Source organism: Pantherophis guttatus, chromosome 2 (genome assembly GCF_059756535.1).
Source record: "Pantherophis guttatus breed Tessera chromosome 2, ASM5975653v1, whole genome shotgun sequence".
Classification (NCBI taxonomy): Eukaryota; Metazoa; Chordata; class Lepidosauria; order Squamata; family Colubridae; genus Pantherophis; species Pantherophis guttatus.
Window position 1 is genome coordinate 265,599,195 of NC_142064.1, and position 27,187 is coordinate 265,626,381.

General features: G+C 42.8%; 1 protein-coding gene across 1 annotated transcript; it reads left to right on the top strand.

Moving 5' to 3' along the window:
• The first annotated feature begins 5,342 nt into the window (after positions 1 to 5,342).
• LOC132710061 (uncharacterized) lies at positions 5,343 to 27,187 on the top strand. The gene is made up of 4 exons (XM_087885243.1): positions 5,343 to 5,432; positions 6,125 to 6,284; positions 6,747 to 9,298; positions 23,239 to 27,187. The coding sequence occupies exons 3-4, from the start codon at positions 7,498 to 7,500 to the stop codon at positions 24,789 to 24,791; spliced, it is 3,354 nt and encodes a 1,117-aa protein (XP_087741369.1). The 5' UTR covers positions 5,343 to 5,432; positions 6,125 to 6,284; positions 6,747 to 7,497; the 3' UTR covers positions 24,792 to 27,187.

Consider the following 27,187-nt stretch of genomic DNA (forward strand, 5'->3'; position numbering starts at 1 on the left):
GCTGGCCATCAGCAGCAGAAGTTGCTGGGTATTTATTTCTGCAGAAATTGTGCAATTCTGCAAAAATCATTTTAGGAGTGTTCTCTGCATTTTTATCATAATCAATGAGAGAAATGCCACATGCAGAGTACCAGCCTTTCTCTCCCTGGGTATCCTCGAGATTTTCCACCCCAGAATTTCCCAGGCAGCATCTCTTCGGGATAAGAGAGCTCAGGCTGTAGTTAGAGGTTGTGGGTCCTCATGGAAGCAGAAAACAAGAGGAAAGAGAAATAGTTTATCTTTTCCTAACAATTCATTGCACCAAGCATGTCTCCTCAGGTGGTGAATGAGGCACGCAAGTGGAAGAAACCATATGAATAGCAAATATATTGGAGGAGTTTGGGGCAGTGAGAAAAGCAGTGTAAAATTTCAGATGCAAAGGCTACTCTGCCTTGCATGTGACCTTCATGGAGAAGAGCTGTAGGAATATTGAGTTGAGAAAAGGGATCTCCTTCGCTTGGAGGTTCCTCCTTGTTAGTCTTTGATGGCTGGGAGGTGTGAGCAGAACCAAGGGATTGATACTTTGGTGGTTCCCCCCTTGGTAGGGAAATGTGAGGAAAAAAATTGTACAGTAGATGTTTCATTTCTAAAACAGCATTGCATAAGACTCCTGAATAGATTTTGAGGGGGGAAAAGGAAAGTGTTAGCATTTCTGTAAACATTGGGACAATGTAATGCAACGCTCTCTTCCCAACACCTGGGAGATCTTTCCTGTTCTTTCACTTCTCTCCCAGGACTCCTTAATTTGTTTCAAAAATTCCTTCAATTAAAGAGGAACATTATTTGTAGCAGTGAAAGTGGTATTTTAGCTATGCAGATGGATTATCCTGATTTTGCTGGGATTGGAAGACACCAAAGAATTCCAAGATCATTCATTTCACCCACAAGATTCAAAAAGACAGGTTACAATGCTTTTTAGTAGGTCACATTGCATCTGATCCCTTTGAAGGATACTCGGTGACCAGGAGCAGATCAGGACTGGCATGTGGAGAAACCAAGATGTAACTCAATGGTCTGTCTGGATAATCACTGGGGATTTTCCATGACTGAGAATAGAGTAAATCACTATAAAATGCTCCATAGATGGTACCTAGCGCCAGCTAGATTAGCGAAAATATTCCCTAGCGCTTCAGCAACTTGCTGGAAATGTGGAAAGGAGGTCGGCACCTTCTATCATATGTGGTGGTCCTGCCCAGAGACAAAAAGGTTTTGGTCTAGAATTCGAAATTGGTTACGAGAAATAGTCGAAGAAGAATTAGACTTATCCCCTGAATTTTTTCTATTGGGAATGATGAGTCCAGAGATGGACTCACCAAAGATAAAATCCATCTCGTAATTCATATTACAACAGCGGCCAGATTAGTTTTCGCGAAGTATTGGAAAGATAAAGTAATCCCTCCAGAGGAAATACTAATAAACAAAATCTTAGAATGTGCAGAAATGTCAAAATTAACGAGCGATCTTAATGATGTGAACTCAAAATATTATGTAGTATGGGAAAGGTGGTACAAAGGGTTGAATAATAGGATAAGATCTTGATGTCAGGATATGCTTATCTTTAGTAATTGAAGTTTTGAATTTACCTGATATATATTTAGCAAATATGTATATACACGACACCTCGGACGTTAATGGAGATTTGATGTTTTTTTTATAATTTTAAAACTAATAAAATATATATATTTTAAAAAAAGGATAGGATTGAATGGAAATGAATTCTTTATTGGCCAAGTGTGATTGGACACAAGGAATTTGTCTTTGGTGCATATGCTCTTACTGTACATAAAAAGACAAGATACATTTGTCAAGAATCATAAGGTACAACACTTAATGATAGTCATAGGGTACAAATAAGTAATCAAATCATAGTAGGAAACAATATAAATCGTAAGGATACAAGCAACAAAGTAACGGTCATACAGTCATAAATGGGAGGAGATGGGTGATAGGAACAATGGGAAGATTAATAGTAATAGTAATTCAGACTTAGTAAATAGTTTGACAGTGTTGAGGGAATTATTTGTTTAGCAGAGTGATGGCATTCAGTAAAAAACTTGTGTCTAGTTCTTATGGTGTGCAGTGCGCTATAGTGTCATTTTAAGGGTAGGAGTTGAAACAGTTTAGAGGTCTGTAAATATTTTCACAGCCCTCTTTTTGATTCATGCAGTATACAGGTTCTCAATGGAAGGCAGGTTGGTAGTAATTGTTTTTTCTGCAGTTCTAATTATCCTCTGAAGTCTGTGTCTGTCTTGTTGGGTTGCAGAACCAAACCAGACAGTTATAGAGGTGCAGATGACACACTCAATAATTCCTTTTTAGAACTGTATCAGCAGTTCCTTGGGCTGTTGGAGCTTCCTGAGTTGGCGCAGAAAGAACATTCTTTGTTGTGCTTTTTTGATGATAGGTGTCCATTTTAGGTCTTGAGATATGATAGAACCTAGAAATTTGAAGGTCTCTACAGTTGATACTGTGTTGTCTAGTATTGTGAGGGGTGGAAGTATGGGAGGATTTCTCCTAAAGTCTACCACCATTTCTACGGTTTTAAGTGTGTTCAGATCCAGGTTGTTCCAGACACACCACGAGGCTAGTTGTTCAACCTCCCATCTTTATGCAGATTCATCATTGTCTTGAATGAGACCAATCTCTGTTATATCATCTGCAAACTTCAGTAGTTTAGGAGATGGATCGTTTGAGATGCAGTCATTGGTATATAGAGAGAAGAGAAATGGGGAGAGCACAAATCCTTGGGGGGGGCCCTGTGCTAATTGTATAGGTATCTGATGTGATTCTGCTTAGCTTCACCCTGCTTCCTGTCTGTTAGGAAGCTTATGATCCACTTACAAGGGTGTTCAGGTACCGCTAGCTGGTTTAGTTTAGTTAGAAGTATGTCCGGAATGATGGTATTGAATGCTAAACTAAAGCCTATAAAGGGGACCCTTGCGTAGGTCTTTGGAGATTTAAGACATTGTAGGATGTAGTGCAGAGCCATATTAACAGCATCATCTGTCAGTCTATATGAGTAGAGAACACAAACTATCTCCCTGCTCCTAGCCCAGCACTGTCACCCACCCTATCAAATTCAAATAGGTGCCAAATTTCTAAACTTTAAAATAGTAAAATGCTCAATATACTTAATATTATCTGATTGTTTTCCTTTTTCTCTTTCCTTGGTGTCGTATTTTAGTGCACATCTTTATCATGTCTCGTTTTATTATGGTTAGACATTGGAAACCCTTCCAATGATCCCAAAGCCTCTGAATGTCTCTCAGGGCTATATAAAAATATGTGCCTTCTGCTAAATGCTTTATTATGTCCTAAAGCTGTGATGGCGAATCTATGGCACGCGTGCCAAAGGTGGCAAACAGAGCCATAACTGTGGGCAAGCAAGAGTTGCCCTAGCTCAGCGCCAATTGATTTTCAGTCCTTCTGGGCCCACTGGAAGTCGGGAAATGGGCCATTTCCAGCCTCAAGAGAGCCTCCGGAGGGATGGGGAAAGCCACTTTCGCCCTGTCCAGGGTTCAAGAAAGCCTCTGAAGCCTGGGGAGGGAGAAAAACAGGCCTCCTGGACCCACCAGTAACCTTTTTGCTGTCACATGCCAAAAGTGGGGGGGGAGCGCAGGGGGATTGTGCGTGCATGCGCGGGGCTCGGGACATTGAATTATGGGTGTGGGCACATGTGAACGCGACCCCCCTGCCCTCCCCCCACTTTTGGCACGCAACAGTAAAAAGGTTAGCCATCACTGCCCTAAATGGTCTTAATCCTATCATCCTGAAGGTGAAGGTATTTTGTTTTAGCAATAGCAATAGTAGTTAGACTTATATACCGCTTCACAGTGCTTTAACAGCCCTCTCTAAGCGGTTTTACAGAGCCAGCATATTGTCCCTAACAATCTGGCTCATTTTACCCACCTCGGAAGGATGAGTCTGGTGAGATTCGATCTGCCAAATTGCAGGCAGCTGGCAGTCAGCAGAAGAAGCCCGCAGTACTGTACTCTAACCACTGCGCCACCACTGCTCTTATAAATAGCCTGGCCCAATCTTTCTTAATGGGCACAAAATGCCTGCTGGGGACTATTAAGAAAGACTGAATCTGTCTTCCTACCTCTAAAAAAACACATGTTTCTCCATTTCTCATTTAGGGAAATATAATATTCTGCCTTTTTAATATTTCCCAAAATATTTCATTCTTCTGGGGAGTGGTGCTGACTTTCTACAAATCATAAAAAGCTCTTTACATTTCCAACATTCATTTGAGGTGCCTTTATACATTCTGGACAATTTGTCCAGGGATAGATACACACAGTACATCATCTTATAAAACTTTTCTTTTATAGTTTAATGTGAATTTTAGATCTTTCAGCCACATATTCTCCCATTGTTCAAGCATGATTTACATGCAAAGTTCTTTGCCCACTGAATCATAAAATGCTGTACATAGTCATCCTCCATGTTCCACTACAGTTTATAAACCTTAAAAATAGCACTCCCTTGGAGTATCTTGACTTGATGGGGCTGGCAGGTCGCAAAATCTTGGGAGACACAGAAAATCAGTTTTAAACTTTTGGGATGTAGAGAGGCATTGATCTCTTATCGAGAGTCACCCCCTAAGATAGCAAATTCTGCCAAAAAAAGAAAAAGATTCTGTCAATGACTACTTCAGCTTCAACCACAATACCTGAGCAAATAAGAGATACAAACTCAAGGTAAACGGCTCCAAATTCAATTGCAGAAAATACGACTTCAGCAACAGAGTGGTCAATGCCTGGAATGCACTACCTGACTCTGTGGTTTCTTCCCCAAACCCCCAAAACTTTAACCTTAGACTGTCTACCGTTGACCTCACCCCATTCCTAAGAGGTCTGTAAGGCATAAGCGCACCATCGTTCCTGTCCTCATGTCCCTTTTTACTCTTATTCTTTTCATGTATTCCAAATATGTTTATGCTTTTATAGGTTTTCTTATATATGCTTGACAAATAAAAAAATAAAATGTCATGAACTTTCAGGGCTCATAACTAATCTTCGTAAGCTTAGTGGTATCACATTTCACTCTTTTGTTTGGGTCAGTTGCCAGAAATCAAAAATGACGGTAGCATTTAATCAGTGAAAACCTCTTGCAACCGCCTTAGATAAGAGGGGGGACAAGCGTGTTTTTCTGCCTGTCTGGAGATGGCGCTCAAACAGGCAACACCGGTGGCTAGAAAGCGGACGATACAGCAGGCGGCGTCTGTGGTTGTGTTTAAGGAATTAAAATCATCAAGTACTGCATTGCTAGAAAGGCTGGGAGGAGAGGAGACCCGCAGAGGAACTTCCTCTTCCGGATGGCTGATGGGAGGAAGTTGGTGTGCAGAGCGGCTTTTGTGCTGTTTCCATGGTGGGAGCAGCAGCTGCCAGGTGAGTGGAGGGCAGCAGGTGGGAGGAGAGTCCGGGAGCAACTTGGGCTGGAAGCGGAGAAGCAACTGGGCTGAAGCCTCTCAGCTGCGGCTGCTGCAGGTTCCTTCCCTCCCCAAATGGAAGCCCACTGGTGCTGCAGGCTGGGAAACTGGGGGCTGCAATTTCTGCTGGTGGGGAGCTTGAAAAAGCCTCCTTCCAATGCAGGTTGAGCCTTTGGGGCTGGTTTCCCTCCAGAGGGAGCTCCGTCACTGGAGGTTTGGAAGAGAGCTGGAAGAAACCTTGGAGGTCTTAATGACGTCTCAGACAAATGGCTGTCCCGTCGGTTTAAAAGCCACCAGCAATGGAGCCCCCACAACCTCTGGAGGGAAGCCATTCCCGAAGAATCAACCTTCACTCAAAAGGGACTTTTTCAATCTTCCAGGCAGCAGAAAATTGCAGCCATTCCCTTCCACTGGCTAATTGTTCTCACTGATGGGATTTTTCCTTAATTCCAGGTTTTTCTCTCTCCTTGATTAGTTTCCATGCATTTCTTCTTGTCTTGTCCTTCTGGTGCTTTGGAAAAGAAGTTGACCCTTCAAGTATTGGAACACTGCTATCATGTCACCCCTAGTCCTTCCTTTCACTAGACGATTCATTCCCAATTACTGCAACCCACTAATTATCCCTTCTGCTCTTCTCTGCGCTCTTTATAGAGTCTGGACGCCTTTTTTATATTGTGGTGATGAAAACTGGTTGCAGTAATCCAAGCGTTAAACAGACTAAAGCACTATTAAGTAACACCAGCTGCCTGCAATTACTGCAAGTTCAAATCTCACCAGGCTCAAGGTTGACTCAGCTTTCCATCCTTTCGAGGTAGGTAAAATGAGGACCTGGATTTTGGGGGCAATAAGTTGACTTTGTATAAAAAAGAACACAGTGGGGGTGAAAGCCCTACTAAGCAGGTATATACAAAAGTATGAAGGCTATTGCTTAACGCATTGTAAGCCACCCTGAGTCTCTGGAGAAGGGCGGCATATAAATTGAACCAATAAATAAATAAATACATATATAATCTATCCTTAGTACATCCAGATATATTTGAGGATAACCCTTTGCAGTGCCAAGAATTTATCATTGACCCAAGTCAAAAACATAATTTTATGGTTGAATAGATATCTTGGTACTCTTCCATGTGTCAAATGAATCATAATTAATGTAAGAGATTATTGTAGCATTGTGGCATGTTTGCTTTTTCGTTGTAATGCATACTTTTTTCACATCTTCTGCAACCATTTTATACAGAATTAAATTTACACTTTTCTTTGAAATTTATAGACAAAGAGGATGGCAATAAGAGCACTCTGCACAATTGAGAATAACAAGCAACATTGAAAAGAAAAGAAAATTGAGCCAGAAATCAAAATATATTCCATCTCCTTCAAAAAACCACACAATTCTCCTTCTCCAGCAGCTAATAGACAAAAGAGAGAAAATTAACATGAGATTTTGAGCTGGAAAAAGTAGAGGATACGAAACTCAAGGATACATTGCATGTAAAATCAAGGAAGATTATTTTTCACTCAGAAAAAGATGGAAATATCTGGAAGTTAGGGGGAAGGAAAAGGTCTTATTGGGCAGGACACATAGGACAGACAATGATACAGGCCTTGCTCTGGGAAGAAGTAGACACCAATCAAAACACCACTAAACAATAGATTTTGATTTAGTGGTAATCAAAACAGCACTAAACAATAGATGACACATATTTTTGACCTCAAGAATATCAGTTGTGGAAAAGCTCCATAGATCTACCTATTGTAGAAAAAGCACAGATTGCAAATCATAGCTGATTTAACAAGAAGATCCCAACTGCAGAAAAGCCATACAAATTATCTGAATATGCCAAAAAGTTTGGTCAGAACAGCTTCCTTGTGGTTCATGAAACGACCCACACAGGAGAGAAGCCATATGAGTGCTCCCGATGTGAACACTTTAGTGAGCATGGCAACATGGTAATACATCACAGGACACCCATCACATAAGAGTGTCCAAATTGTGTGAAAGTTTCATTGGAAATTACCATCTCATGAGACAACAAAGGACTCACACAGGAGAGAAACCCTTTCAATGTCCTGATTGTGGGAAAAGGTTCAGTCAGAATTGCAGCCTGGTGACGCACCAGAGGACTCACACAGGAGAGAAACCATTTGAATGTCCTGATTGTGGGAAAAGTTTCAGTCAGAAGTCCAGCCTAGTGACACACCAGTCGACTCACACAGGAGAGAAACCATTTGAATGTCCTAATTGTGGTAAAAGTTTCAGTCAGAATTCTAATCTGTTGGCACACCAGAAAACTCACACAGGAGAGAAACCATTTGAATGTCCTGATTGTGGGAAAAGCTTCCTTTGGAATTCTGAGCTGGTGAGACACCAGAAGACTCACACAGGAGAGAAACCATTTGAATGTCCAGATTGTGGGAAAAGTTTCAATCGCAATTCCAGCCTGGCGATACACCAGAGGACTCACACAGGAGAGAAACCATTTGAATGTCCTCATTGTGGGAAAAGTTTCTTTAACAATTCCAGCCTGGTGATACACCAAAGGACTCACACAGGAGAGAAACCATTTGAATGTCCTGATTGTGGGAAAAGTTTCAGTCAGAATTCCCACCTGGTGACACACCAGAGGACTCACACAGGAGAGAAACCATTTGAATGTTCTGATTGTGGGAAAAGTTTCAGTCAGAATTTCAACCTGGTGAAACACCAGAAGACTCACACAGGAGAGAAACCATTTGAATGTCCTGATTGTGGGAAAAGTTTCAGTCAGAATTCCCACCTGGTGACTCACCAGAAGACTCACATAGGAGAGAAGCCATTTGAATGTTCTGATTGTGGGAAATGTTTCAATCAGAATTCCAACCTGGTGAAACACCAGAAGACTCACACAGGAGAGAAACCATTTGAATGTCCTGATTGTGGGAAAAGGTTCAGTAACAATTCCAACCTGCTGGCACACCAGAGGACTCACACAGGAAAGAAACCCTTTCAGTGTCCTGATTGTGGGAAAAGTTTCAGTCGGAATTCTACGCTGGTGAGACACGAGAGGACTCATACAGGAGAGAAACCATTTGAATGTTCAGATTGTGGGAAAAGGTTCAGTTACAATTGCAATCTGGTGGCACACCAGAAGACTCACACAGGAGAGAAACCGTTTGAATGTCCTGTTTGTGGGAAAAGTTTCAGTCAGAATTCCCACCTGGTGAGACACCAGAGGACTCACACAGGAGAGAAACCATTTGAATGTTCTGATTGTGGCAAAAGTTTCAGTCACAATTCCGGCCTGGTGACACATCAGAGGACTCACACAGGAGAGAAACCATTTGAATGTCCTGATTGTGGGAAACGTTTCAATCAGAATTCCAACCTGGTGAAACACCAGAAGACTCACACAGGAGAGAAACCATTTGAATGTCCTGACTGTGGGAAAAGGTTCAGTAACAATTCCAATCTGGTGGCACACCAGGAGACTCACACAGGAGAGAAACCATTTGAATGTCCTGATTGTGGGAAAAGTTTTAGTCACAATTCCAGCCTGGTGAAACACCAGAAGACTCACACAGGAAAGAAACTATTTGAATGTCCTGATTGTGGGAAAAGCTTCAGTCACAATTCCAGCCTGGTGACACACCAGAGAACTCACACAGGAGAGAAACCATTTGAATGTCCTGATTGTGGGAAATGTTTCAGTCAGAATTCCCACCTGGTGATACACCAGAGGACTCACACTGGAGAGAAACCATATGAGTGCCCAGACTGTGGGAAAGATTTCAGTACTAAGACTAGCCTTTTAAATCACGTGCTTATACACACGGGAGAAACCATTTAAGTGCCCCAAGAGTGGACGGTGCGTAAAGAAACATTCCATCCTTATTGCACACAAGAAAATGCACATGGATTTTCCAAAGTGATGAGTGATGACCTAAAGCAGTGGTTCCCAAAGTGGGCGGTACCAACCTGGGGGGCAGTAGTATAACTTAGGGGGGGCAATAAGAGCAAGGGGGATGGCAGGGAGCGCTAGAGGGAAAATTGGGTGGCAGGAGGGCGCTAAGTGGTGAGGGTGGCGGAGGGTGGCCCCCACCCTTTGGCCTGTGCCTCGCAAGAGTTTCCTCCTTGCAAGCAAAAAGCAAGAAAAAATAGCTACTTTCAGCTTCAGCATAGGCTAATTAGCACAAATTGATTAGATTGGCCTCCCAACTCTCCCAGCTGTTTTGCACAGGGCTCTGCTGCTTGCTGCAAATTGTTGGAGCAGATTTTTTTCCCCTTGTGCTAATCAAGCTATGCTGAAAATGAAACTGAAAGTAAAGCAGGCTGTTTGCTGTTTGCTGCAAGGAAAAATTAGGCAGAGGGAGATTTCTTCTTTTTCCTCACTAAAAAAGGTAGTTGCAAAAAATGGGAAGTTTAGGGCAAAAGAGGAGAGTTCAAGATTTTAAAACACAAAAGAAAAAAAGGAGAAAGAAAAAGGCAAATATAAAAATGGGAAGGGAGAATAAGAAATGAAAGAGAAAGATGTTATACATATTTAGAATTGAAATATGAATAGTAGTAAGAAATAAATGGGAAATCATGATTGTAAAAGTGAAATGAGTAATAATTGGAATATTTGTCTTTGTATTTTTGAAATCTAGACAATGATAAGTTTTTTTTCCTTTTTTTAGAAATATGAATAAGTATAAACTCTAACAATTGAAATACCTTTAATGATATATGTTGGTGAAAGTAAAAAGGATTAAGTTGTAACTTGGATAACATTGTTCTATTTTTCATTTAACAGCATTTTCACATATAATTTTAGCTAAAAAATGGAGCTTTAATTCCAGAAGTCCATTCTTTAAAGTTGGACTTCTGGAATTAAAAGTCTCTGGATTAAATGTTACTCCAGACAAAAGATGGAGAAGAGTATCTTGCTTTTAGACATGATAATAGCTGTCTAGAAAGGTGAGTTATGAGGTATTTTTACATCATCAGACCTCAACTATGAGAGACAAAATGAGAAAACAAATCCAGACAATCACATTGTCTGATTTGGAAAGAATTTATTTGCAAATTATGGTGGAAAATAAGTATTTGGTCACCTACAAACAAGCAAGATTTCTGGCTCTCACAGACCTGTAACTTTTTGTTTAAGAGGCTCCTCTGTCCTCCACTCAATACCTGTATTAATGGCACCTGTTTGAACTTGTTATCATTATAAAAGAAACCTGTCCACAACCTCAAACAGTCACACTCCAAACTCCACTATGGTGAAGACCAAAGAGCTGTCGAAGGGCACCAGAAACAAAATTGTAGACCTGCACCAGGCTGGGAAGACTGAATCTGCAATAGGCAAGCAGCTTGGTGTGAAGAAATCAACTGTGGGAGCAATAATTAGAAAATGGAAGACATACAAGACCACTGATAATCTCCCTCGATCTGGGGCTCCACGCAAGATCTCACCCCGTGGGGTCATAATGATCACAAAAACGGTGAGCAAACATCCCAGAACTGCATGGGGAGACCTAGTGAATGAGCTGCAGAGAGCTTGGACCAACGTAACAAAGGCTACCATCAGTAACGCACTACACCGCCAGGGACTCGGATCCTGCAGTGCCAGACGTGTCGCCCTGCTTAAGACAGTACATGTCCAGGCCCATCTGAAGTTTCCTAGAGAGCATTTGGATGATCCAGAAGAGGATTGGGAGAATGTCATATGGTCAGATGAAACCAAAGTAGAACTGTTTGATAGAAACACAACTCATCGTATTTGGAGGAAAGAGAATGCTGAGTTGCATCCAAAGAACACCATACCTACTGTGAAGCATGGGGGTGGCAACATCATGCTTTGGGGCTGTTTCTCTGCAAAGGGACCAGGACGACTGATCCGTGCACAGGAAAGAATGAATGGGGCCATGTATCGTGAGATTTTGAGTGCAAACCACCTTCCATCAGCAAGGGCATTGAAGATGAAACGTGGCTGGGTCTTTCAGCATGACAATGATCCCAAACACACTGCCCGGGCAACGAAGAAGTGGCTTCGTAAGAAGCATTTCAAGGTCCTGGAGTGGCCTAGCCAGTCTCCAGATCTCAACCCCATAGAAAACCTTTGGAGGGAGTTGAAAGTCCGTGTTGCCCAGCGACAGCCCCAAAACATCACTGCTCTAGAGGAGATCTGCATGGAGGAATGGGCCAACATACCAGCAACAGTGTGTGCCAACCTTGTGAAGACTTACAGAAAACGTTTGACCTCTGTCATTGCCAACAAAGGATATATAACAAAGTATTGAGGTGAACTTTTGATATTGACCAAATACTTATTTTCCACCATAATTTGCAAATAAATTCTTTCCAAATCAGACAATGTGATTGTCTGGATTTGTTTTCTCATTTTGTCCCTCATAGTTGAGGTCTACCTATGATGTCAATTACAGGCCTCTCTCATCTTTTTAAGTGGGAGAACTTCCACAATTGGTGGCTGACTAAATACTTTTTTGCCCCACTGTATTTTACTGTTACTGTCTTCCTTAGTGGGTCGTGCAAACCGCTATTCCGAACAATGCTATTTATAGGGGGTGGGGGTGGGGGCAGTAGTGGGTTGCCCCAGTTCTATAGAACTGATAGTAAAACTGGCAGGAGGCCCCGCCCACCGACCCCGACATCACCAAAACGCTTCTGTGCATGTGCAGAAGAGTGTGTGCATGTGTGAGCGAAGTGAGTGTTCACGGCCCCACTGCAAACGGGTAGTAAAGGTAAGTAGAACCCACCCCTGGGTGGGGGCCACTGAGGATGAGTTTGTAGTACCAAGGGGGCGGTGGACTGAAAAAGTTTGGGAACCTCTGACCTAAAGTGATGAGTGTAAAGGCTTGAATTTTAAGTCCAGCTGAGAATTTGAATCTTCAATTTGACCAGAAAGAATTTGCTTGATTGTTTTTGTCATCAAATATGTCATAGTCTTAGATGGGAAGGAGGAAAGAAAAAATCGGAACATGTTAGTTCGATAATGGCTGTCTGGCTGGCCATCAGCAGCAGAAGTTGCTGGGTATTTATTTCTGCAGAAATTGTGCAATTCTGCAAAAATCATTTTAGGAGTGTTCTCTGCATTTTTATCATAATCAATGATAGAAATGCCACATGCATTGTACCAGCCTTTCTCTCCCTGGGTATCCTCGAGATTTTCCACCCCAGAATTTCCCAGGCAGCATCTCTTCGGGATAAGAGCGCTCAGGCTGTAGTTAGAGGTTGTGAGTCCTCATGGAAGCAGAAAACAAGAGGAAAGAGAAATAGTTTATCTTTTCCTAACAATTCAATGCACCAAGCATGTCTCCTCAGGTGGTGAATGAGGCACGCAAGTGGAAGAAACCAGATGAATAACAAATATATTGGGGGAGTTTGGGGCAGTGACAAAAGCAGTGTAAAATTTCAGATGCAAAGGCTACTCTGCCTTGCATGTGACCTTCATGGAGAAGAGCTGTAGGAATATTGAGTTGAGGAAAGGGATTGTGTTTTTGACTACAGGATCTCCAGGTTCATTCGTAACTCCTGTTGTGATTTCCTTCGCTTGGAGGTTCCTCCTTGTTAGTCTTTGATGGCTGGGAGGTGTGAGCAGAACCAAGGGATTGATACCTTTGTGTTTCCCCCCTTGGTAGGGAAACGTGAGGAAAAAACATGTACACTAGATGTTTCATTTCTAAAACAGCATTGCATAAGACTCATGAATAGATTTTGAGGGGGGGGAAGGAAAGTGTCAGCATTTCTGTAAACATTGGGACAATATAATGCAAAGCTCTCTTCCCAACACCTGGGAGATCTTTCCTGTTCTTTCACTTCTCTCCCAGGACTCCTTAATTTCTTTCAAAAATTCTTTCAATTAAAGGGGAACATTATTTGTAGCATTATTTTTAGAACTGTATCAGCAGTTCCTTGGGCTGTTTGAGCTTCCTGGGTTGGCACAGAAAGAACATTCTTTGTTGTGCTTTTTTGATGATAGGTGTCCATTTTAGGTCTTGAGATATGATAGAACCTAGAAATTTGAAGGTCTCTACTGTTGATACTGTGTTGTCTAGTATTGTGAGGGGTGGAAGTATGGTAGGGTTTCTCCTAAAGTCTACCACCATTTCTACTGTTTTGAGTGTGTTCAGTTCCAGGTTGTTCCAGTCACACCACGAGGCTAGTTGTTCAACCTCCCGTCTTTATGCAGATTCATCATTGTCTCGAATGAGACCAATCTCTGTTGTATCATCTGCAAACTTCAGTAGTTTAAGAGATGGATCATTTGAGATGCAGTCATTGGTATATAGAGAGAAGAGAAATGGGGAGAGCACAAATCCTTGGGGGGGCCCTGTGCTAATTGTACAGGTATCTGATGTGATTCTGCTTAGCTTCACCTGCTGCTTCCTGTCTGTTAGGAAGCTTATGATCCACTTACAAGGGTGTTCAGGTACCGCTAGCTGGTTTAGTTTAGTTAGAAGTATGTCTGGAATGATGGTATTGAATGCTGAACTAAAGCTTATAAAGGGGACTCTTGCATAGGCCTTTGGAGATTTAAGATGTTGTAGGATGTAGTGCAGAGCCATATTAACAGCATCATCTGTCAATGTATATGAGTAGAGTACACAAACTATCTCCCTGTTCCTAGCCCAGCACTGTCACTCACCCTATCAAATTCAAATAGGTGCCAAATTTCTAAAATTTAAAATAGTAAAATGCTCAATATACTTAATATTAACTGATTGTTTTCCTTTTTCCCTGGTGTCACATGTTGGTGCACATCTTTATCATGTCTCGTTTTATTATGGTTAGACATTGGAAACCCTTCCAATGATCCCAAAGCCTCTGAATCTCTCTCAGGGCTATATAAAAATATGTGTCTTCTGCTAAATGCTTTATTATGTCCTAAAGCCGTGATGGTGAACCTATGGCACGCGTGCCACAGGTGCTGTCAGGTTTTGATGTCATCTCAAATAAATTGCACTCCCAAACAATTAATCTTTGCTGAAGTATTCCATTTATTGAGTACGACAGATCTGGCCCCGACTTAGTCGGAGCCGATACTAACCTTCTGACCCCCAAACTCTTCCCTTTTCGTTCCCCAATTCTCATCTTCTCATTGGCCATCTTCCAAGTCAGTCTCCTCAGCTTCTGACTTCATCCCATAGGAATGTTCCCCCCACCATCCCATCTCCTAGGGGATATTATCTACAAAAAAATAAGTAGGTGAAAAGTCAAGTCTCGTCTTTATATGGCAGCATCAGAATGCTGACAGGTGGCACATGGAGCCATATCTGTGGGCACGCAAGAATTGCCCTAGCTCAGCGCCAACTGATTTTCAGTCCTTCTGGGCCCACTGGAAGTCAGGAAATGGGCCTCTGAAGCCTGGGGAGGGAGAAAAACAGGCCTCATGGACCCACCGGTAACCTTTTTGCGTCACATGCCATAAGCGGGGGGGAGAGCGCAGGGGGATTGTGCGCGCATGCACGGGGCCCGGGGGGACATTGAATTATGGGTGTGGGTGCACGTGAACGCGACCTCCCTGCGCTCCCCCCCACTTTTGGCACGCAACGGTAAAAAGGTTAGCCATCACTGTCCTAAATGGTCTTAATCCCATCATCCTGGAGCTGAAGGTCTTTTGTTTTAGCAATAGCAGTAGTACTTAGACTTATATACCACTTCACCGTGCTTTAATAGCCCTCTCTAAGCGGTTTTACAGAGCCAGCATATTGTCCTCAACAATCTGGCTCATTTTACCCACCTCGGAAGGATGAGTCTGGTGAGATTCGATCTGCCAAATTGCAGGCAGCTGGCAGTCAGCAGAAGAAGCCTGCAGTACTGCACTCTAACCACTGCGCCACCACTGCTTTTATAGATAGGCTGGCCCAATCTTTCTTAATGGGCACAAAATGCCTGCTGGGGACTATTAAGAAAGACTGAGTCTGCCTTCCTACCTCTAAAAAAACACGTTTCTCCATTTCTCATTTAGGGAAATATAATATTCTGCCTTTTTAATATTTCCCAAAATATTTCATTCTTCTGGGGAGTGGTGCTGACTTTCTACAAATCATAAAAAGCTCTTTACATTTCCAACATTCATTTGAGGTGCCTTTATACATTCTGGACAATTTGTCCAGGGATAGATACACACATTACATCATCTTATCAAACTTTTCTTTTATAGTTTAATGTGAATTTTAGATCTTTCAGCCACATATTCTCCCATTGTTCAAGCATGATTTACATGCAAAGTTCTTTGCCCACTGAATCATAAAATGCTGTACTTAGTCATCCTCCATGTTCCACTACAGTTTATAAACCTTAAAAATAGCACTCCCTTGGAGTATCTTGACTTGATGGGCCTGGCAGGTCCTAAAATCTTGGGAGCCACAGAAAATCAGTTTTAAACTTTTGGGATGTAGAGAGGCGTTGATCTCTATCGAGAGTCACCCCCTAAGATAGCAAATTCTGTCCAAAAAAAGAAAAAGATTCTGTCAATGACTACTTCAGCTTCAACCACAATACCTGAGCAAATAAGAGATACAAACTCAAGGTAAACTGCTCCAAATTCAATTGCCGAAAATATGACTTCAGCAACAGAGTGGTCAATGCCTGGAATGCACTACCTGACTCTGTGGTTTCTTCCCCAAACCCCCAAAACTTTAACCTTAGACTGTCTACTGTTGACCTCACCCCATTCCTAAGAGGTCTGTAAGGCATAAGCGCACCATCGTTCCTGTCCTCATGTCCCTTTTTACTCTTATTCTTTTCATGTATTCCAAATATGTTTATGCTTTTATAGGTTTTCTTATATATGCTTGACAAATAAAAAAATAAAATGTCATGAACTTTCAGGGCTCATAACTAATCTTCGTAAGCTTAGTGGTATCACATTTCACTCTTTTGTTTGGGTCAGTTGCCAGAAGTCAAAAATGACGGTAGCATTTAATCAGTGAAAACCTCTTGCAACCGCCTTAGATAAGAGAGGGGACAAGCGTGTTTTTCTGCCTGTCTGGAGATGGCGCTCAAACAGGCAACACCGGTGGCTAGAAAGCGGACGATACAGCAGGCGGCGTCTGTGGTTGTGTTTAAGGAATTAAAATCATCAAGTACTGCATTGCTAGAAAGGCTGGGAGGAGAGGAGACCCGCAGAGGAACTTCCTCTTCCGGATGGCTGATGGGAGGAAGTTGGTGTGCAGAGCGGCTTTTGTGCTGTTTCCATGGTGGGAGCAGCAGCTGGCAGGTGAGTGGAGGGCAGCAGGTGGGAGGAGAGTCCGGGAGCAACTTGGGCTGGAAGCGGAGAAGCAACTGGGCTGAAGCCTCTCAGCTGCGGCTGCTGCAGGTTCCTTCCCTCCCCAAATGGAAGCCCACTGGTGCTGCAGGCTGGGAAACTGGGGGCTGCAATTTCTGCTGGTGGGAAGCTTGAAAAAGCCTCCTTCCAATGCAGGTTGAGCCTTTGGGGCTGGTTTCCCTCCAGAGGGAGCTCCGTCACTGGAGGTTTGGAAGAGAGCTGGAAGAAACCTTGGAGGTCTTAATGACGTCTCAGACAAATGGCTGTCCCGTCGGTTTAAAAGCCACCAGCAATGGAGCCCCCACAACCTCTGGAGGGAAGCCATTCCCGAAGAATCAACCTTCACTCAAAAGGGACTTTTTCAGTCTTCCAGGCAGCAGAAAATTGCAGCCATTCCCTTCCACTGGCTAATTGTTCTCACTGATGGGATTTTTCCTTAATTCCAGGTTTTTTCCTCTCCTTGATTAGTTTCCATGCATTGCTTCTTGTCTTGTCCTTCTGGTGCTTTGGAAAAGAAGTTGACCCTCCAAGTATTGGAACACTGCTATCATGTCACCCCTAGTCCTTCCTTTCACTAGACGATTCATTCCCAATTACTGCAACCCACTAATTATCCCTTCTGCTCTTCTCTGCGCTCTTTACAGAGTCTCCACGCCTGTTTTATATTGTGGTGATGAAAAGTGGTTGAAGTAATCCAAGCGTGATCTTAATTTAAAGCATTATAAATTGGTACTAATACTTCATGTGATCTCAATTCTATCCCTCTGTTTAGGCAGCCAGAGTTTCTCAGGCTTTTTGAGTTGTTTTCCCTTTGATTGATTGATTGATTGATTGGTTCGATTAATATGCCGCCCTTCTCCGGAGACTCAGGGCGACTTACAATGCGTTAAGCAATAGCCTTCATGCTTTTGTATATACCTGCTTAGTAGGGCTTTCGGGGCCCCCTAAGCGGTGCTCTTTTTTATACAAAGTTAGCTTATTGCCCCCACAATCCAGGTCCTCATTTTATCTACCTTGAAAGGATGAAAGGCTGAGTCAACCTTGAGCCTGGTGAGATTTGAACTTGCAGTAATTGCAGGCAGCTGGTGCTAGTTAACAACACTTTAGTCTGCTGCGCCACCAAGGCTCTTGTATAAGATTTTCATCCATGGAATCCTTCCCAAGCTGTCTCTTGGTTTTTTGAAATCAGCTGCTTTAAAGTCTAAGTCCTTAGTTTGATTTTGCTCTAATGCTTGTGTCTGCAATATATTGAATTCCAGTATGACATGGTCACTCTTCCTCCAATTTATCTGCAAACCCCCCTATAATTTCCTCTCTGCTAGTAAAAATTTAGATCACTATAGGACCATGATGACGAACCTATGGCACGCGTGCCACAGGTGGCACGCGGAGCCATATTAGTGGGCACGCCACCTCAGCTCTGGGGCACATTCGCGCACCGGCCAGCTGATTTTCAGGCCTTCTGGGGCCACCAGAAGTAGGGAAACAGGCTGTTTCCTGCCTCTGGAGGGCCTGGGGACAGGGTGGGGAAGGCCCATTTTTCTTTCTTACCTGGCTCCAGATCCTCTCTGTGTATCTGGGAAGGGCGAAAACAGCCTTTTCCACTCCCTTGGAGGCCCTACGGAGGCTGAAAGGGCCCATTTTCCGACTCCCGGTGGGACAGGAAGTGATGTTTTTTCCTGTCCCCAGCCTCCAGAGACTCCTAGAAAGGCTCCTAGATACTCCTAGAAAGGTTCTGTGCGCGTGCGACCCACCCCCATCCTCCCCTCTCCTGGCACGCGATGGCAAAAAGGTTAGCCATCACTGCTATAGGAGATCCTTAGTTCCCTTTTCTACCTTTTGGATGACAAGTTGTCATCTAGATTCATTAGGAACCTTTTAAGACAGGGGTGTCAAACTGGAGGCCCATGGGCTGGATGCGTCACATGCAGGCCACACCCACCCATTCTATCCACAAACGGGTAGAATGTCACAAAATGTCACATGACGGCAACACGACATGGCAAGTTTGACACCCGTGCTTTAAGACAAAATTGGCCAGCCATTTTTCTGGAATGTTATAGGGTATCCTGCCTGAGAAGGAGATTGGACTAGAAGACTTCCAAGGTCCTTTCCAACTCATAACCTATTCTGTTACGGGCTTGCTATTCTCTTGGCAACCAAATTGCACTGATTCTGCCACTAGTTTTTTTCTAGGGTTTATGTTTTTTAACTTCCAGGTCTTGCCAAAAGCACGATATTTCCTATTGGTGCCGCATCCGGGTATTACATCGGATCACCCCAACGATGCCCTTGAAGTGATGTCCCGGTGCCTGGAGGCCGTACGGGTCTGGATGGGGAGGAACAGGCTCACGCTCAACCCATCCAAGACCGAGTGGCTGTGGTTTCCGATGTCCCGATATAGTCAATTGGTGCCATCACTGACTATTGGGGGCGAATCATTGGCCCCCACGGAGAGGGCTCGCAACTTGGGCGTCCTCCTGGACTCACAGCTGTCTTTAGAAGAGCATTTGACAGCCGTGACTGGGAGGATTTTTCATCAGGTTCGCCTGATTCCCAGTTGCGTACCTTTCTGGATCGGGACTACTTACGCATGGTCACTCATGCCCTCGTCACCTCCCGCCTGGACTATTGCAATGCTCTCTACATGGGGCTCCCCTTGAGGAGCACCCGGAGGCTCCAACTGGCGCAGATTGCGGCCGCGCGGGTGGTAATGGGAGCGACATGGCGCTCCCATGTAACACCTCTCCTGCGCGAGCTTTACTGGCTCCCGGTGGTCTTCCGGGTGCGCTTCAAGGTTTTGGTTACCACCTTTAAAGCGCTCCATGGCTTAGGACCTGGTTATCTACGGGACCGCCTACTACCACCAATAGCCTCCCACCGGCCAGTACGCTCTCATAGAGAGGGACTCCTCCGGGTGCCGTCAGCCAAACAGTGTCGACTGGCGGCCCCTAGGGGGAGAGCCTTCTCTGTGGGGGCACCTACCGTCTGGAATGAGCTCCCCCCGGAGATACGGAGGATCCCCGATCTGTGCACCTTCCGCCGCGCTGTGAAGACCTTTTTATTCCACCAGGCGGGCTTGGCCTAATCTTTTCCCTCTTTTTAATATGTAAATTTTAATTTGTTTTTAAATTATTGGGGTGTTTTAATCTGTCTGGGCCAAAATGATTTAATTCGATTTTATTTGGTTTTTAAATTTTTTGTATCTATGTATTTTATTGTTTGGCTGTTCACCGCCCTGAGTCCTTCGGGAGTAGGGCGGTATACAAATCAAATAAACTAAACTAAACTAAACTATTAACCAGGTTCAACTCTACTGACCGTATTTTTTGGACTACAAGACGCACCTGACTAAAAGATACAACTGAAATTAGAAGAGGAAAACAACCAAAAAAAGTTTTTGGCCTACCTTTTTTCGGGCCTTTTCCAATCTTTTTTCGGCCTGTTTCTGGGGCTATTTTCAGCTATTTTGGGTGCTTTTTTCAGCTCGTTTTTGAGGCTTTTTTTGGTCCATTTTTGAGGCTTTTGTCCCCCGTTTATGAGGCTTCTTTGGGGCTATTTTTGAGGCTTTTTGGGCCATTTTTGAGGTTTTGGGGGGCCATTGTCGAGGCTTTTTTGCCCGCTTTTGAGGCTTTTGGGGGGCTGTTTTGACGCTTTTTTGGTCAATTTTTGAGGCTTTTGTGTCCCATTTTTGAGACTTTTTTTCTGGCCCGCTTTTGAGGCTTTTTTTGGCCCGTTTTTCCGAAAAAACGTTCCTGTGGTTTTGAAGGTGCAGGAAAAGGAGAGACACCAACTTGGGTTCTGCCAACCATTGCACATTTATGATGGCTGCAGCATCCCACACTCAGGATCCCCGTTTGTGACCTTCTCAGCTAGATTCTGAAGCAAAATTAGTAGGGATGCCAGCAGGAAATTGCAAGTCGCAGTTTGTGGAACAGATGCAAGTTGGCACTGTCATGTGACATCATGCTTCCTGACCGGCTGCTTAGTGACACAGAAGCCAGTCCCAACTGCACTCAGTAAGTCAGGATTGCTTGAATTGGGATGTCACCAGAAGGGGTTGTAGACAGCATTTTCTTCTCTTATCTGCAGCTGAGGACTTTCATGAGCAAAACTGGTGCTTCAAATCTTGCAGAGGCTTTTGGCATCATTTCCTCAGTTCAAGCCCCACATCTCTAAATTTAGCTCAGAAGGTTTGAGATTAACTAATTTGGGACATTTTATCAGGCTGAAAACTCATGGAGCTTCCACATATATTCATTTGTAGGTGTTTGTATCTGTATTTCTTTCTATATGCATATATCTGCAATTATATTAATTTTTTTTTTTTGCAAAAGTTTTACAATTACATTTTCACCCCTTTCCCCCCCCCCTCAACCCACCCCAACCTTCCCAACCTCCCTAACCCTCCCTAACCCTCCCCTCCCCCCGGACTTCCACACAGTATACTCATATCAAGTTAAAAAAAAAAAAAACCTTTGTATAAAACTTATATAAAACTTGAACCCCTCCCTCCCCCTTATAATTTTCTTTTTTATCTTCATTACATTAACATATTTCTATCTTAATATATCATTTTCAAATGAAAGCTATTTGATACTTCCTAGTTTGGTATTTGTTCTGAACATAATCTATCCACTTTTTCCATTCCCATTCATAAGTCTCTTGTGAACAGTCTTTTAGATATGCTGAGATCTTCGCCATCTCTGCAAAACTGGCCATCTTCATAGTCCATTCCTCGATAGTGGGCAAAGCTTCATTTTTCAAGTATTTACCTATCAATAATCTTGCTGCTGTTATCATATACAATATCAACTTTGTTTCACCCAATGTAAAACCCTTAACTATACCCAATAAAAACAGTTGTGGAGAAAATTGAATTTTTTTCTTTAACACATTCTGCATGACCCACCAAATTTTTATCCAAAAAGCCTTAACTTTCCTACAAGTCCACCAAACATGATAATATGTAGCATCTAAACAGTCACATCTCCAACATTTTGGCTGAACATTAGGGTACATACACGACAATTTTTTTGGGTCTAAGTGGTTGTAGACAGCATTTTCTTCTCTTATTTGCAGCTGAGGACTTTCATGAGCAAAACTGGTGCTTCAAATCTTGCAGAGGCTTTTGGCATCATTTCCTCAGTTCCCCACATCTCTAAATTTAGCTCAGAAGGTTTGACATTAACTAATTTGGGACATTTTGTCAGGCTGAAAACTCATGGAGCTTCCACATATATCATTTGTAGGTGTTTGTACCTGTATTTTTTCTAAATGCATATATCTGCAATTATATTAATTAATGAGCCTTGGTGGCGCAGCAGACTAAAGCACTATTAAGTAACACCAGCTGCCTGCAATTACTGCAAGTTCAAATCTCACCAGGCTCAAGGTTGACTCAGCCTTCCATCCTTTTGAGGTAGGTAAAATGAGGACCCGGATTGTGGGGGCAATAAGCTGACTTTGTATAAAAAAGAACACCGCTTGGGGGGGCCAGAAATCCCTACTAAGCAGGTATATACAAAAGTATGAAGGCTATTGCTTAATGCATTGTAAGCTGCTCTGAGTCTCCGGAGAAGGGAGGCATATAAATCGAACCAATAAATAAATAAATACAATCTATCCTCAGTACATCCAGATATATTTGAGGATAACCCTTTGCAGTGCCAAGAATTTATGATTGACCCAAGTCAACAACATAATTTCATGGTTGAATAGATATCTTGGTACTCTTCCATGTGTCAAATGAATCATGATTAATGTAAGAGATTATTGTAGCATTGTGGAATGTTTGCTTTTTTGTTGTAATGTATACTTTTTTTCACATCTTCTGCAACCATTTTATACACAATTAAAGTTACACTTTTCTTTAAAACTTACAGACAAAGAGGATGGCAATAAGAGCACTCTGGACAACTGAGAATAACAAGCAACATTGAAAAGGAAATAAAATTGAGCCAGAAATCAAAATACATTCCATTTCCTTCAGAAAACCACACAATTCTGCTTTTCCAGCAGCTAATAGACAAAAGAGAGAAAATTAACATGAGATTTTGAGCTGGAAAAAGTAGAGGATACGAAACTCAAGGATACATTTTATGAAAAATCAAGGAAGATTATTTTTCACTCAGAAAAAGATGGAAATATTAGGAAGTTAGGGGGAAGGAAAAGGTCTTATTGGGCAGGGCACATAGGACAGACAATGATAGAGGCCTTGCTCTGGGAAGAAGCAAACAGCTTTAATCAAAGCACCACTAAGCAAGAGAGCACACATATTTTTGACCTCAAGAATATCAGTTGTGGAAAAGCTCCATAGATCTGCCTATTGTAGAAAAAGCACAGATTGCAAATCATAGCTGATTAAACAAGAAGATCCCAACTGCAGAAAAGCCATACAAATTATCTGAATATGCCAAAAAGTTTGGTCAGAACAGCTTCCTTGTGGTTCATGGAACGACTCACACAGGAGAGAAGCCATACGAGTGCTCCCGATGTGAATACTTTAGTGAGCATGGCAACATGGTAATATATCACAGGACACTCATCACATAAGAGTGTCCAAATTGTGTGAAAGTATCATTGGAAATTACCATCTCATGAGACAACAAAGGACTCACACAGGAGAGAAACCCTTTCAATGTCCTGATTGTGGGAAAAGTTTCAGTCAGAAGTCCGGCCTGGTGAGACACCAGAGGACTCACACAGGAGAGAAACCATTTGAATGTCCTGATTGTGGGAAAAGTTTCAGTCGCAATTCCAGCCTGGTGACACACCAGAGAACTCACACAGGAGAGAAACCATTTGAATGTCCAGATTGTGGGAAAAGTTTCAGTCGCAATTCCAGCCTGGTGACACACCAGAGAACTCACACAGGAGAGAAACCATTTGAATGTCCAGATTGTGGGAAAAGTTTCAGTCAGAATTCCAGCCTGGTGACACACCAGAGAACTCACACAGGAGAGAAACCATTTGAATGTCCAGATTGTGGGAAAAGATTCAGAAACAATTCCAGTCTGGTGGCACACCAGAAGACTCACACAGGAGAGAAACCATTTGAATGTCCTGATTGTGGGAAAAGTTTCAGTCAGAAGTCCGGCCTGGTGAGACACCAGAGGACTCACACAGGAGAGAAACCATTTGAATGTCCTGATTGTGAGAAAAGTTTCAATCGCAATTCTGACCTAGTGACACACCAGAGGACTCACACAGGAGAGAAACCATTTGAATGTCCTGATTGTGGGAAAAGGTTCAGTCGCAATTCCCACCTGGTGACACACCAGAAGACTCACACAGGAGAGAAGCCATTTGAATGTCCTGTTTGTGGGAAAAGGTTCAGTCGCAATTCCAACCTGGTGAGTCACCAGAAGATTCACACAGGAGAGAAACCATTTGAATGTCCAGATTGTGGGAAAAGTTTCAGTCAGAATTCCAGCCTGGTGACACACCAGAGGACTCACACAGGAGAGAAACCATTTGAATGTCCTGATTGTGGGAAAAGTTTCAGTGAGAATTCCAGCCTGGTGAGACACCAGAGGACTCACACAGGAGAGAAACCCTTTGAATGTCTTGACTGTGGAAAAGGTTTCAGTCAGAATTCCAACCTGATGAAACATCAGAGGACTCACACAGGAGAGAAACTATTTGAATGTCCTGATTGTGGGGAAAGCTTCCTTTGGAATTCTGAGCTGGTGAGACACCAGAGGACTCACCCAGGAGAGAAACCATTTGAATGTCCTGATTGTGGGAAAAGTTTCAGTCAGAATTCCAATCTGGTGATACACCAGAGGACTCACACAGGAGAGAAACTATTTGAATGTCCTGATTGTGGGAAAAGCTTCCTTTGGAATTCCGAGCTGGTGAGACACCAGAGGACTCACACAGGAGAGAAACCATTTGAATGTCCTGATTGTGGGAAAAGTTTCAATCGCAATTCCCACCTGGTGACACACCAGAGGACTCACAGAGGAGAGAAACCATTTGAATGTCCAGATTGTGGGAAAGATTTCAGTACTAAGACTAGCCTTTTAAATCATGTGCTTATACACATGGGAGAAACCATTTAAGTGCCCCAAGAGTGGACGGTACTTCAGGAAACATTCCACCCTTATTGCACAGAAGAAAATGTGCATGGATTTTCCAAAGTGATGAGTGATGGTTCCCAAAGGGGCCGTACCAAAGTGGGGGGCCGGTGGGATGACTTAGGGGGGCAGTAAGAAGCAAGGGGGCAGCAGGGGGCACTAGAGGCAAAAGGGGGCGGCAGGGCGGCGCTAAGTGGCAAGGAGGGTGGCCCCCACCCTTTGGCCTGTGCCTCACAGCAGTTACCTCCTTGCAAGCAAAAAGCAAGAAAAAACAGCTCCTTTCAGCTTCAGCACAGGCTAATTAGCACAAGTTGATTAGATTGGCCTCCTGACTCTCTCAGCTGTTTTACGCAGGTCTCTGCTGCTTGCTGCAAAGAGTGTTGGAGCAGATTTTTTCCCCTTTTGCTAATCAAGCTATGCTGAAAACGAAACTGAAAGTAAAGCAGGCTCTTTGCTGTTTGCTGCAAAAAAAATTTGGCAGATGCAAAGGGAGAATTCTTTTTCTTCTTTTTCCTCACTAAAAATGGTAGGTGCAAACAATGGGAAATTTAGGGCAGGAGAGGAGAGTTCAAAATTTTAAAACACAAAAGAAAAAAGGAAAGAAAAAGGCAAAAATAAAAATGGGAAGGGAGAAAAAGAAATGAAAGAGAAAGATTTTATACATATTTAGTATTGAAATATGAATAGTAGTAAGAAATAAATGGGAAATCATGATTGTAAAAGTGAAATGAATAATAATTGGAATATTTGTCTTTGTATTTTTGAAATCTAGACGATAAGTTTTCTTTTTTCTTTTTTTTAGAAATATAAATAAGTATAAACTGTAACAATTGAAATACCTTTAATGGTGTATGGTGGTGAAAGTTGTAGGTTGAATAACATTGTTCTATTTTTCATTAACAGCATTTTCACACATAATTTCTACAACTAGCATCCTTCTCTTTATTAACAAATTAACTTTTGGACTGACTCTTAACCATTTTCTTAGTCTCTCCACAGTTCTCTTTCTTGATGTTTTCCTCCCTTTTTTCCATTTCTTTAGCTTCTTCTTTTTCCTGTTCTTATATCTCCCCTTCAGCTTTTTTCCTTTAATTTTAACTCTATTACTTTTCATTCTCAATCTTACCCCATTTATTTCACTTCATATTTGAGATGTATTTTGGGTGTCCTCCTGGACTCACGGTTGAGTCTAGAAGATCATATAATGACCATGACCAGGGGGCCATACGCCCAGATTCGTCTGGTGCGCCAGTTGCGTCCCTATTTGGACCGAGATGCCCTACGCACAGTTACTCATGCACTAGTCACCTCACATATTGACTACTGTAACACTCTCTACATGGGGCTGCCCTTGAGGGCCACTCGGAGGCTTCAGCTGGTGCAAAATGCAGCCGGGCGGGTTGTGATGGGAGAATCCCGATACTCCCATGTTACACCCCTCCTGCGCGACTTGCATTGGTTACCGGTTGCCCTCCGGGTGAGATTCAAGGTGCTGGCGATGACCTATAAAGCCCTACATGGCTTAGGCCCAGGATATTTGGCAGACTACCTGCAGCCAGCAATGACATCTCATCGCGCGGTCCACGCCGATAGAGAGGGCCTGGTCAGGGTGCCGTTGGCTAGACAGTGTTGGCCGGCGGCCCCCCAGGGGTAGAGCCTTCTCTGTGGGTGCGCCCACCCTCTGGAATCGACTCCCCTTGGAGCTCCGGTTGGCTCCTGACCTCGCACCTTCCGCCGCGAATTAAAAACTTGGTTATTCAAGTTCCACAACCTGGACTGATGGGGTTTTAAGGGTTTTAAATTTTAGTGGGTCTAATCAGATTTTAACTTTGTATTATGGCTTTGTGAATTTTATTATTGTCAGCCGGCCTGAGTCCATTGGGAGATAGGGCGGCATATAAGCCAAATTAAATAAATAAATAAATATTTTCCCATATCCATTTTTATTCTATCACTATTGAACCCAGTGTAATCATCTTTATCTTTTTTCCCCAATTATTTCCTTTTCAATATTATCTCCTTGTTTCTCTTGCTTCTCATTCATATTTTTTTTTTTGCAAGCTAACCAATTCTCTGCTTCTTTATTTCCCTTAAATGCCTCCCTTACTTTTTGAAACATCTCCCTTAGTGTCTCATATTCATCCTCCCAATTCTCCATATTTTCAATTTTAAAAGGCTAGGATTTTTAAGCTTATTCTTTTCATTTACATATGTGGGGGGGGGGATGCTTTTCAATTTATTTATTTATTTAAAACAATACATCAAAAAAAAGAAATAGTCAAACAAATGATCGCGACAGGAACTTTACATGATATTTACACTTTCTACGGTATGTAGGCTTCAGTCAGATTTAACGTATATTAAACATAATCCTGGTTATA

Excerpts from the sequence above, each read along its gene's own strand:
- LOC132710061 (XM_087885243.1), top strand. The coding sequence starts at position 7,498 with ATGAGACAACAAAGGACTCACACAGGAGAGAAACCCTTTCAATGTCCT. Across the intron at positions 9,299-23,238 it reads ACACACGGGAGAAACCATTT|CATGGCAACATGGTAATATA; the intron begins AAGTGCCCCAAG and ends TACTTTAGTGAG.